This window comes from Myotis lucifugus, unplaced genomic scaffold, assembly GCF_000147115.1.
Source record: "Myotis lucifugus unplaced genomic scaffold, Myoluc2.0 scaffold_3, whole genome shotgun sequence".
NCBI classification, from domain to species: Eukaryota; Metazoa; Chordata; class Mammalia; order Chiroptera; family Vespertilionidae; genus Myotis; species Myotis lucifugus.
This window is the reverse complement of record NW_005871051.1, coordinates 28,263,341-28,275,895: the sequence shown is the minus strand read 5'-3', so window position 1 is coordinate 28,275,895 and position 12,555 is coordinate 28,263,341. Positions and strand designations below refer to the sequence as shown.

The window sequence follows — 12,555 nt, the reverse complement described above, 5'->3', positions numbered from 1 at the left end:
CCCCCACTCGAGTGGGGAGGGCCTGGAGGGAGGCACAGTGGCTCAAAGAAAGCGGCTTTTTATCCTAACCCTCTTTGGGTTCTGGAAATAGACTGATTATCCCTGCAAAGGACAGGGGGTTTTCGAGTGCTCAACACCCTTGATTAAACTCAGCAGGCAGCTAATACAACCTTGGGGGCAGGGATATAAACAAAAAGGTCAAGGAGAAATGTCAACCTCAAGATGAACCCCTGTGCTAGGCAAGCCAAACTAGACAGGTCCCTCTCTTCCAGCCCATTGTCCTATGGACTAGTTCCTGAGTCCCCAGTGTCTCTGGAATCTGTCCACAGCTCTCTGGGCCCAGAGCCTTCCCCAGAGTCCACAGCAGCCACCTTGCTTCCCTGCGGTGTCTGACTGCACCATCTACCTCCACCCTCCAGGCCCTTCCAAGCCCTGCTCTGGACCCCCCTGCTTACCATGTCCCATTGCTCTCAGGACACAGGCACACATCTTTAAAACTCTCCCGCCTCTCTGCATGGTCCTGAACCCCAGTCCTACTGTTCTCTGTGCCGGAACAATTCTCTCCTCTCTTCACCTCCCTGACTCAGTCCCTCTTCAGATTCCAGCTCAAGAGCCCCTTCCTCAGGGGAGCCTTCCCCATCCTCCAGGACTAGGTTAGAGGCACAGTGCACTTGACACTTGCTCTAGGCCAGGGGTCCTCAAACTACGGCCTGCGGGCCACATGCAAATACAAATATTGTATTTGTTCCCGTTTTGTTTTTTTTACTTCAAAATAATATATGTGCAGTGTGCATAGGAATTTGTTCATAGTTTTTTTTTTTTTTTTAAACTATAGTCCAGCCCTCCAACAGTCTGAGGGACAGTGAACTGGCCCCGTTTAAAAAGTTTGAGGACCCCTGCTCTAGGCTTTACCAGGTCAGGGACTCAAGCCGCTGCATTTCCACCTTTGGATCCCAGTTCCCAGAACAGCTGCTCCCAAGAACACCCAGGGAGTGAATGGATGGCACGACGTGGCCACTAACCCATTTACTCACATGCTGGACGTTACCTGGTGTCTGGGAATGAAGGGAGTATATGCAGAAAGCTTGTTTGGGGTGTGAGCATCTATCAAAACATGCCAGTGGCTTCCCGCCTAAGGTGATAATTTCTGCGAGGTCCTGCAGGACCTGGCTTTCCTGCTGTCTGACATAATTTTTCACCATCTCACCCACTCAGCTCATCCACTGGCCTCTTTGCTTTTCTTCAAACCTGCCTCAAGGCCTTTGCACTCACTGTTCCCTCTTCTGGAACACTCACTCTTCCCACCGATAGCCCTTCATTCCTTTGGGTCTTCACTTCAATGTCACCCTATTCATCTACATCCTATTTTATACCCTTTCCCAAATCTTTTATCATCCTTCTCTCCATATCACTCATTGTCATCTAACATACAAGAGAATTTACTTTCTTAATCTTGTTTATTGTCTGCCCCCCTACACTTCATTATTAGAATATAAGTTCCAAGAGTTTAGAGCTTTTTAAAATGTTTTTACTTATCCCATCTCCAGCATTTAGAATAGGGACCTTAATATTCTTTGAGTGAATCAAAGAGCCATTGGATTGCAACAGTGTAATAGCTGGCAATAAACTTGGGGGAACCTTTTTAAAAATATATATATATATATTTTATTGATGTTTTTACAGAGAGGAAGGGAGAGGGATAGAGAGTTAGAAACATCGATGAGAGAGAGACATCGATCAGCTGCCTCCTGCACACCCCCTACTGGGGATGTGCCTGCAACCAAGGTACATGCCCCTGACCGGGATAGAGCCTGGGACCCTTCAGTCCGCAGGCCGACGCTCTATCCACTGAGCCAAACCGGTTAGGGAGGAACCTTTTTTTTTTTTTTTAATTTCTAAGGGAGAAAACTTCTTTTTAAATAGAGGAATGTCAGCTAATAAAAGTAAAACAAATGATAAAATTAGAAAAACATCATTTGACCAACTGATTATATTAATGACTTTTTAAAAAATATATATTTTTATTGATTTTAGAGAGAGGGAGAGGGAGAGAAATATCAATGTGAGAGAGAAACATCCATCGGTTGCCTCCTGTGTGCACCCCTGACTGGTAACCAAACCTGAAACCTGGGCATATGCTCCGAGTGGAATCAAACCGGCAAACCTTCCTTGCAAGGTTATCAACATTTTTTTTTCCTGTTAATCCTCACCTGAGAATACTTTTCCATTGATTTTTAGAGTGAAAACGGAGAGGACAGGGAGAGGGAAAAGGAGAGGGATAAGAGAGACACATTGCACATCAATTGCTTGCCTCCCAAACATGCAACCTAGGTACATGCCCTTGACCAGGAATCAAACCCGTGACCCTTCAGTGTGCGGACCGACACTCTAACCACTGAGCACATTGGCCAGGGCAGGTTCTCAATTTTTGATAATAAAATATTGTGTTTCTTCCCCCTTCTTTATTGAGGTATACTTGACATACAACAAAATTTACTCATTTTCAATACACAGTCTGATGAGTTCAACCACCATGATCAAGACACAGAACACTTCCATCACCCCAAAGTTCCCTGGCCCCCATTTTAGTCAACTCCTCCACCAACCTCCTCTGCCACCCCCCTCCCCACAACCCAGGAAAACACTAATTTGCCTCTGTCATTAGTTTTGCATTTTCTATTATTTATGAACTTTAAAATAGTAGAGAAGAGTTGCCAACCTGCCCTGGCCAGGTGGTTCAGTTGGATGAAGCACTGTCCAGTACACCAAGAGGTTTTGGGTTTGATTTCTGCCCAGGGCACATACCTAGGTTGCAGGTTTGATCCCTGATCAGGGTGAGTACGGGAGGCAACTGATTGTCTCTCTCTTTCTCCCTCCTTCTCTCTTTCTCAAATCAATAAACAAATTTTAAAGTCACTATCCTTCTCCTACAATTCTTTTGGAAATTTACTGGTCTGTGAATTCTCAAAGTCTGGCCACCATGGGCTCTAGCAATACTTGTTTCTCTGGAGTTGGCGTCCTGTGAGATGAAGCTAACATGCCGTGTTTCCTCTCCTGCCACCAATCCCAGCCCTGGCTTGTGGGGGTGGGGATGTTCAGCTAAGAAGCTTATGGGCTTTGGGGCAAGGTTATCATCCAGGGGTTCATTAGGGCACATGCATGAGGAAAGCTGGTACACTCTGTGACCATCAGCTACAGAATGTAAGCCTTGTTCTTCAGGGCCTTCATTTTACTGAAACAGAGTGCTTGAGAAGTTTGAGGCAACTCTATTTATGAAAAGTGCCAGAGATTGGGAGCTTTTAAAAGCCACCTTAATTTCAAGATGATCTTAGTCAATGGACCTGGGGAATAGAGGGCTGTTATGGGTTGGGCTGCTTATTCCTGAAATCAGTGAGCCTCAGAACCCAGGACTCCAGTCTGGGGCTGTTTGTACAACATGCTCCTGCTGCATGGAGAACAGGAGCATCATGTACATTCTCGGCACGTTGCCTCAAGATGGACATTTGAAATCTGTCTTGGGGTAGGACCCCAGGGTGACAAAAGGGTTTCAGTGCCCATGAAAAATAAGCACCCGTGTTCTAATTATAATAGTCACTTCTGGAGGAGATTAGATTAACTTGGAGCAATGGAGAAAAGTAGAGTGGAGGCTGGTTTGGTTTTCTCACACTTCATGCTTTTTCAAAGAAAGGTGGTAGTGATTTCCCCATCCCTGAAAGCATTCAACAACTTCTTGTGGCTATTGTAGAAGAGATCCAAGCAAGGGATGGGGTGTAGACTAAATGCTTTTCAAGGGTCTCTGCCCACTTGAGATACCATTTATGATTTCATTTTTTAAAATACATTTTTATTGATTTCAGAGAGGAGAGAAACATCAATGATGAGAATCATTCATGGGCTGCCTCTTGCATGCCCCTGACTGGGGATTGAGGTACAACCTGGGCATGTGCCCTGAGCGGAATTGAACCATGACCTCCTGGTTCATAGGTTGATGCTCAACCACTGAGCTACACTGGCCAGGCCAGAAACACTTGGTTTCTGCAGCCCAGCAGTCTTGCATGGAATGCTTTATCATGGCCACTCTCCTCTCTGGATGCCCCATAGGTGATAAGTTTCAAGTCTACATTTTAAAATGTCCAGTTCCCCAAGAACACAGTTGTGAAGACACAGGCAGCTCTGCGCACCTTGGCACACTCTGTGATCTGGAACTTCCCCACCCACCCACTCTGGGCCCCTCCGTTTCCCCATGTCCACACAAAACGTCCTGTGTGCCATCATGTGAAGATCAGAGGGGCTTTACAAGACTCTTAGGATAAAGACAAGTGTGCGTAGTCTGTGCTTTAGTAAGACATCACACTTGATTTACTACACTATTGTGGGCAACGACTTAGGAGATAGTTCATTAAGATGTTTTAAAATTCTCAACTTCTGACATGTTAATGCATGTATCAAAGCTGACAACACTGACAAGGGAGCTCACTAGCTATAACCACCCAGGAGTCCTTTGCCCACCTCCCACCCTCCAACGGAACCAGTAGCACAGGTAGGGTCCCCGATAACCTCAAAGGTGGCAGGGTGAAGACCATGAGTTGGATGGAAGCCATACTCCACTGCAGTGAGTCTACACCATCAACTCAATCTTGGTGGCCAGGTGACTTGAAAAGCTTCAGTGTGGATGAACCTCAAATGGAAACTTTTTAAAAAAGCAGAGACAGCAGGAATGCTCCCCTCCAAGTTCAAAGAAAATAGGATAATCAAAGGCTACTGCAACGATAACTTTGGGTCTCCTTTAAAAATGACTCCCTTGCCTGATTGGTGTGGCTTGGTGGGTGAGCATTGATCCATGAACCAGGAGGTCATGGTCCAATTCCCAGTCAAGGCACATGCCCGGGTTTTGGGCTTGATCCCCAATAGGGGGCGGGCAGAGGCAGCCAATTGAAGATTCTCACTCATCTTCTCTGAAATCAGTAAAAACATTAAAAAAATAAAAAAGACTCCCACTTGCAAAGGGTTTCTTCAGCTTTCTGGAGAGTGCTGCCTGAGACGTCAGATCTTGATGGAATCTTGACTCAAGCTGCTGGGCCGAGCAGATGTTTGGCCAACTCCTCAGTAAACACAGTGTTGTGATGCAACTGTCTTACGGGATTCCAGGGAGATCCTAATTGTTAATGCAGAAGGATGCTTGCTAGGTATCTGGGCTGCCATTTAAAAGTCACTCCTCAATGAGGTAATTCATGCCCCTTCAACAAAGAGGAGCCTGGAGACACGGAGAGTTCATGATCAATCCTGTGGACAAAGTCTTCAGTGCAGGGCCAGGAGCTTGTCCTGCTGCCTGTGGAGCCAACTGCAGGGGTAACAGAAGTGCATGGGGGCTCTCAGAACACAACTCCCCAAGTTCTGAAAACACCCATTTCCTGTTTAAGAATTGCAAATGACGGGAAGCTGGGACATTCATATTTATAGGCAGTGACAACCTGGACTTAAATGAACAAGGAGAAAAAGACACCAGGAAAGTATTTCCATTACTTACAAATGAATAAAAGCCAGGAAAATAAATAAAAGAGCTCCCCCCCCGCCCCTTAGTATAAAGGAGAATTAAAGAACCACCAAGAGACATGGAGTTTGAAAAGTATATAACAGATTTCTTTTTTATTTACAATCAAGTTCTGTTGGGCAACACAGTTAAATAAATAAAAGATGTGCCCTGGCCTGTGAATTTCAACTCCCCTCAACTCGAGCTCTCTGAACAGAAAAGAGAAGATGAAGGTGGGCAAGAGGGAAGGGGAGTTCTGCCCCGTGGGAGGAAAGGCGCTCCTCATCCCCCACCCCTCACCAGGCTCCAGCACTCACACCAACATCTGTCCAGAGAGCAAGTATGGGAGGGAACAAATAAAGTGCAAATTAGAAAGTGATAAAAATATTGGTGTTTCAGTCACTCGAGGAACCAAAATTTTATACACAAGGAAAATGGGAAAGAAATGCTTTAAAAAAAATGCCCCAGGCCAGTTTCCCTGGCCTCAATCACAGCTCCTGAAATGGAAGGTGATATTCATTCCCCGCCTCCTGGAATGGGCTTCCTGCGCTCCAGCACTGAGGGCATTGCACATGGGCTTGGCACAGGGGCAGTGACCTGGAGCTGCTGGCTCCAGAGATACACCCGAGTCCCAGCAGCTGTACCCAAAGACCGTGGCATGCACCCACTTTCTTGGAAGGGACAGATGGGTCTAGGAAGACACCTACTCCTGCAGCACACACACACTTCTCTGGAAAAAAAGGTTTTTGCACTTCCTCTCAAAAAAATATTTTGTAACCAAGTTGAGATTTATGTTTTGACCAATAAATAGATATGTAGAATGAGGAGTTTTGAAGAACAGTTACTTTCCAAGAATTGTTTAGGAGACCTAAGAAAATTCCAACCGTAATCAGGAGATCACACTAAGAGCTTCGGAATAATGATACAAACCAGCAGGGTGGACGGCAGTCCCATGTCTCCTTGGAAACCAGGGCAGTCCCTGCGGGCTACCTGAGGACAGGGGTAATCCTGTTTGGGTATCTGTTAATCCAATGATTAAAGCAAGTTCACCAGGAAAATGATCCAAGGCGACAGGACATGCGTTGGCCAGAACTGACTCTGAAGGGAGAAATAAGCGGGAGGACCCCCCCCACACACACACACATGTGGGGTGCTGTTGGCACTGCCTGTGCTGCCTGCCCCGCTGAGGTATGGACGGTCAGAGCTAGTAGTGTTTCCCACAGAATGGAGGCAGCGACCCACCTCTGCTAAGTGGCTGCAGAGGCAGCGTCATTCCTCCAGGTCATTAGAGACTGCAGCCCAAATCCTCAGAAGTCCTGCTCAAGGAAAGTCGCCTGGCTGGCTCTTCTCTGGAGGTCAAAGCTACACCCCACATGCCACCTGCCAGGACAGAGCTGCGGCCCGAGTGCTTCTCCGGCTTCGGATCTGCTCTCTCCTGAGGAGACACCGTCAGTATTCTGACCACAGCACAGCTTTGCTTCCCTTGTCCACACTGACGATGTGGGAGCCGGAGGGGGACCATGCCACCGCATTGATGGACGAGCTTCAAAGGGAGAGGTCAGAACATCTGTGAGGCCTTAGTGAGCTCGGCACCAGGCTCCCTCGCTCCTGGGGGTTGTGCTTTCTCCACAGCTGTTTTACTCACCCGGCTGCTCCCGCTCACAGGCAGGCACTTAGTAAAGAGCAGAAGAATGCAGGAGGAACCCTGTACTGTGTTTTAGGAAGCAGTTTGGGAATGAAAGGAGCAGGCCCGATCAAATCTACCCTAAGTGAACAGCTCTGGGTGAATGAAGCAGAGAGGGACAGGACGACTGACTGAGGAGTAGAAATTGTCACTGCTTTTGAGGCACAGAGAGGTGGTTGTGGAGGAACCCTGGGACTGTGTTCTCATTAGCAGTTGGGCCTGGGTGGATGGAGCAAAGCTAAGAAAAAAAGGAGCCTAGGGGAAGACAAGAGAATGTTTCTCTACTCTTTTCTCCAACAGCCACTATTCTGATTGCTCAAACCGGAAGATTCTGTATAAACATAACAGCAGAGCACTGCAGCAGGCTGCACTGGGGGGACTGGCTGCTTCTCTCCACTAACCTAGCTCACAGCAGAGCACATGAGTGCACACTGCCCTCGTGGGGCAGACTCAGGTCCATGCCTGAAGAGAGCATGACTCCTGGGATGAAGTCACAGGACCCGCTCACAACCTCAGAGGGGCTCCCAGGGGTCATCTTACCCATGATGCTTTGAAAGGACCTTCTCCACTTTCCCAGAGAGCACACTCCAGACGTAGAGAGAGCCCTCCGCGGAGCCTGCTGCCACATAACTGCCATCAGGGCTGGAGAACACAGAAGACAGGAAATGGTGTCAACCCCACCCCCCGCCCCCCTTCCCCAGCATCCTCATGGACCTCCTGGCAAGAAGCAATGTTTAGTCTTCATTTATGAGACAAACACAGGACTGGTCCTGTATACCCCAAAAATCAGAACTTGACACTCATGACTGTTACACCAAAGCTATTTCACCCTGTTATCTTGGCCTCACCCACCCAATGAAGAATAGTGCCACTATGTTACTTCTTGAGGCCACAAGTCCCTCACTATCTCAGACTCCAACTCAGCACACACAGGGAGTCAACCCCTGAATGGCAACGGGTTTCTTTTGTCTGGCAGACTGCCTGGTCGCATGGCTCAGTGAAAGTAGGAAAGAGGGAAGAGGAAAGAGAGAAGCATTAATTGTGGAGAACTTTCTCTGTGATACTGGAACTGTTCCATGAGACTTTCCCACACTTCCCTAAAAGCTCTCAAACAGCTCTTCTCTAAATGCATGGAGAGATGCGAACCTGCTGTGCCCAGCAAGAACCAAGTGGGCAACCAGTTCATTTTGGTACAATCACGAAGGAACAGGAGGGAGGAAGGACATGATAGTGACCTCTAGCACTGAATCTACAGGTTCACTCCTGGATGCTTGGCTGAGACACTGTATAAATCTGGCTCACTTTCCCAGCGGGAAAATGCCCATGCTTAACCTTTGTGATGAACCAAGCTTGGGGGTGAGGTGGGGCAGAAGGAGCATCACCACTAACCTGAACACGACTCTCGTCCAGTCAGAGCCACACTTGAACCCAGGAGCACTGAAACAAACAAGAGGGCACCGTCACCCCGAGAGCTCAGAGTACTCAGGATCTGAGAGCAAACCGGGGCCTCCGGTCTTCACACAACCCTCAGGAGCCCCAAACCAGCGTGGCTTTAATTACCTAAATGTCTGTCTGACAGCATTTATTCGGAGATCGATAATTTTTAGCAGGTCATCACGGGAGCAGCTTAGGAGTTCAGTTCTTTCTGGGTTTAAGTCCAGGGCAGTAATCTTCCCCAACAGCTCCATCTCTCGGATGATAGTCTCTGACCTACCGAAGAGATGGAAAGTCTGAGAAAATGTACCACAGAAATGTCAGACTTCCCCATCTGAACCAGGATGGCATGCCATGGAGCAGAGAAGGGGAAAAGGCAAGGCAACCAGAATGCAAAGCTCTTCCAGGCAGTGAATGTGTTCCCAGCCTTATAAAAATAACCAGTGTTGCTTTTATTATCTTTCCATCAACAGACTCTATGGTAATAATTTTGAGAACTAGAACTCTAAATCTGGTAAGGATTCATTTCCCTGCCCACTTTTGGAACCATACGATAAATGCCAATCGGAGCTTCTGATCAGCATGTACCAACCAGGGCTCCTATCCAAATATGGAGAAAGCTGTGCTTTCTCACAGTCTCCCTGCCACACTAAGTTCAGCTCAGGGGCCCCCAACTTCTTGGTGATGCTAGATGTGAAACTGGGACTCCGGGGCAGTCACCACACTCTGCAAGGCCCTCTCTCTTTCACTCTCTAGATTCTCACCTGGGCCCGTCCATAGCCAGGCCTGTGAACAGAAATCCTGGGCAGGACCCTGTTGCTGATGCAGGTGAAGGAGGTGCAGACCTTTCTGCAGGCATTTTGGTGTACTAGTAAGCGATCAAGGAGATGATTTCCTACCACAAACCATAACTAAGTAAGAGTGTTTTATCTTAGTGTTGGTAAGTATGTAGCTGGAGGCAAGACACTCCACTGCCTTGGAACTCGGGGTCTTCATCTCTTAAATTAGGGGCTACACCAGTAAAACTTGAAGTGATGTCTAGGAGTCAGGAGCATCATTCCAGGCCTTTCAAAGCCTCATCTATAGCCATGGCTCTTCACTCCCCATTCTGTCCACAACTGTTCAACTGGGCTCCTGCCCCAGTTGCCCTCCCTTCACTCAATCGGATCACCAACCACCTCCTATCAAACTAGCCTCATCCAACTGGACTCCTCCTGCCACCTGACCCCGTTACTCCCTTAGCCGTGGCCCATCCACAGGACTCTGGCTCTCTTGCCCTTTCTAGTTCCTCCTCCTCAGACGGATCCCTAAGTGCTATCTTCTGACTGCTTTACGTGTGTCTGAGTAATCTGTTCTCATGCCTCCAAAGTCCTCTCTTGAGGACTTCCAACCTCTTTCAAAAATTCTGCTTTTGTTTTTCCAAATGTCTATTAGAAACCACAAACTAATGTCCTTAGCTGAACACATTCTCTGCACCCTCTTCCTAAACTTGTCATTTATTGTCTTGCTTTAGTTTTCTCTTTCCTCACCTTCACATTCAACTTGTCACCAAGTCCTGCCAGAATTCTCACTCAAGTGAATGCCCACCTTCTTCCTCCACTGCTTGGAGTTCAGATCCTCATCAACTCTACTGATTTCCCTCTAAAAGTGCCACCCACACAATCTACTAGACTCCTGGGAAGCAATCCTTTGCTGAACATCCAATGGCTTCTAAGATCAAGTCTTTTACAAAATGGCATATAGAGCCCCTGGCCATCTGGTCCCAACACACAGTATCAGTCTCACCTGCCCAGAATGTCTCTCGGGGGCTTTTCTGCAATATGAAGCCTGCTCTCCTCTCAAGATGAGTCTTGAGGCATGCTCTAACATCCCTGAACAAAGGGGCTGGCTCTGAATGCACTCAGGGCAGACCTGTGTGTCTGTCCCACCTACTACATTTAATTACCCACCCATCCAGGTGTTCATCTCTGCTGATCATGCACCGGTAAGTACACAGTGCAAATCCATGGTTGTTGACCACAACTGTCGACTTCATGGTAAAGAATATCAAACTGTTAAAGTAAATGTGGACTGGAGCTTATCTCTGCATTTCCAGGGATTTAAAAAAACAACCCATATACAAATATTCACAGTTCTACCACATACAGACCCTCTCACATGCCTCCCCACTGAGGGAGCTCTTGGGTATCATACCGGATGTCCCAGAAACGAATTTTCTTGTCAAAATGTCCACTCATTACACACTGTTCTGTGCAGACAATATCGTTGCAGCTGGATCCCGCAAACACTGTCTTTATGCCTGAAAGAAAGCCGAACATCAGTCATCAAGCAGAGGCTCCTCCGTGGCTGTCCACATAACCTCACTCCCTCAGACCCCAAGCCAACAGAACTCCTCATTCACATGAAGCTTCAAACATGGAAAATTGCCACCACCTCAGCACCATTCTCACTTGCATTCAAACTGTATCACACTAAATGCAGGCTTTGATGTAGAAACAAACACCTCCGCAGTTAATGTCTAATCCCACATATAAACAGAGAGACTGAATTTCCTCACAGACTTTGCTGCGCAGATCCCAGAGTTTGAGGGTCCGATCATGACTTCCAGAAACAATACGCGCATTGTCCAGCAGGAACTTGGCAGAGAGCACTTTGCCACTGTGTCCCGTGAGTGTGTGCTAGGAGAGAGAAAATACAGCGGGATAAGCCTGCGGGCAGCACACCGAGAGGGAGCCAGCTTCTCCAAATACCCAACGGTTGGTCAGGAACATCAGAGGCAGAAGGACCAGTAGCTGGGGAAACACCCAAAAAGCCTATCTATCTACGGGTACTGCCCAGAGGTGAGGTATATTAGAGGAATAGGATAAATCTCTGACCACAATAACATAAAAAAACAAAAAAAGCAAAAAAACAAAAACATCACCAGTACAAAGTTCACGTGTCCCATCCTCAAAACCAGCAAGGGCAACCAGAGGACTTTTTTGAAACACTGCACTGTTCTTGCACCTTTTTTATAAGACTGTATTATATCAAATCACAACATTTTAAAAGCCTTGGGTTTAGCCAGTGCCTCTAAAGTCAGAATAGACACAATTTACAAAAGGAAACATCAGGCCTCATTAAATAAACAATTAAAAGCCCTGGGGGTTTTTCAAAGAGAGGTCTCAGCTTGAAAGTCAGATCAGAACCACAGGTACCACACTCCCAGTAATCACATCCCTTCGAGACTGGCTGTGGGATGCCAACCACGTGTCCTCCCTGGGCTCGCCAAGGAACACAGACCTGGGACATCACAGAGTGTCAGCTGCCCTTTTACCCATCAAAGCACTACTGGAGCCTGATGGGAGCAAGGCGGCTGGGGATGGTGAGGATGCAGGGAGGGGACCTGGGGAGTCAGCCCTTTTACTAGTCATCATTGACCTCTTTTATATTTGCAAAACCTCAAAGGCTCAAAAGGTATTCACTGATGTTTTCTTTCTAATAAAAACAAGCCTTTTTAAAAGACCCTAGTATACTTACTCCACTGGTAATGATGGCTTTCAACCTCACTCCCAAAGATGAGACCTCAGAGTTTCGTGTAAAGTTTTCAGTGTTGAAATTTTAGAGTCCCGTCTTTCTGCTATACTGAGTGGAGCAACTGCATTTAGTACAGGAACAGAAACTTAGGACATGCGTACTTCTCCCTTTCTAAGAAGTCTGCTCGGCTTCTCACTCACATCCCTCACCCGACACCTGTCTGAAACTGGGACTGATCTTACAAGTGTGCCAGCAGGTGGTGGCTGGGCTGTAGCAGTGTGAAAGCTGCCACCAATCCTGCTGGTGAAAGCAACTCCAGCACCAAAGCTGACATTCCACACAGTATAGGAACGTGAGTCCACTCAGTACAACTCATCCAATCTGTACAAGT

The 12,555-nt window shown here is 47.3% G+C and overlaps 1 protein-coding gene and 1 non-coding gene across 14 annotated transcripts in view; both read right to left on the bottom strand.

Moving 5' to 3' along the window:
• Nucleotides 1-12,555, bottom strand: part of ATG16L1 (autophagy related 16 like 1) — a 65,563-nt gene that overhangs the window by 26,178 nt on the left and 26,830 nt on the right. For 7 of the 13 annotated variants that reach the window (XR_002831692.1, XM_023762594.1, XM_023762606.1 and 4 more), the window contains 5 exons: nucleotides 11,206-11,326; nucleotides 10,842-10,947; nucleotides 8,775-8,924; nucleotides 8,604-8,651; nucleotides 7,755-7,856 (listed from right to left, as the gene is read on the bottom strand). Coding sequence is in view for 8 of the 13 variants with exons in the window: in XM_023762594.1 (XP_023618362.1) it covers nucleotides 7,755-7,856; nucleotides 8,604-8,651; nucleotides 8,775-8,924; nucleotides 10,842-10,947; nucleotides 11,206-11,326 (527 nt within the window). In the remaining 5 variants the exon portion in view is untranslated. The other 6 variants (XM_006082660.3, XM_006082661.3, XR_002831696.1 and 3 more) reach the window with 5 other exon arrangements.
• Nucleotides 11,809-12,069, bottom strand: LOC111828155. The gene has a single exon (XR_002831948.1).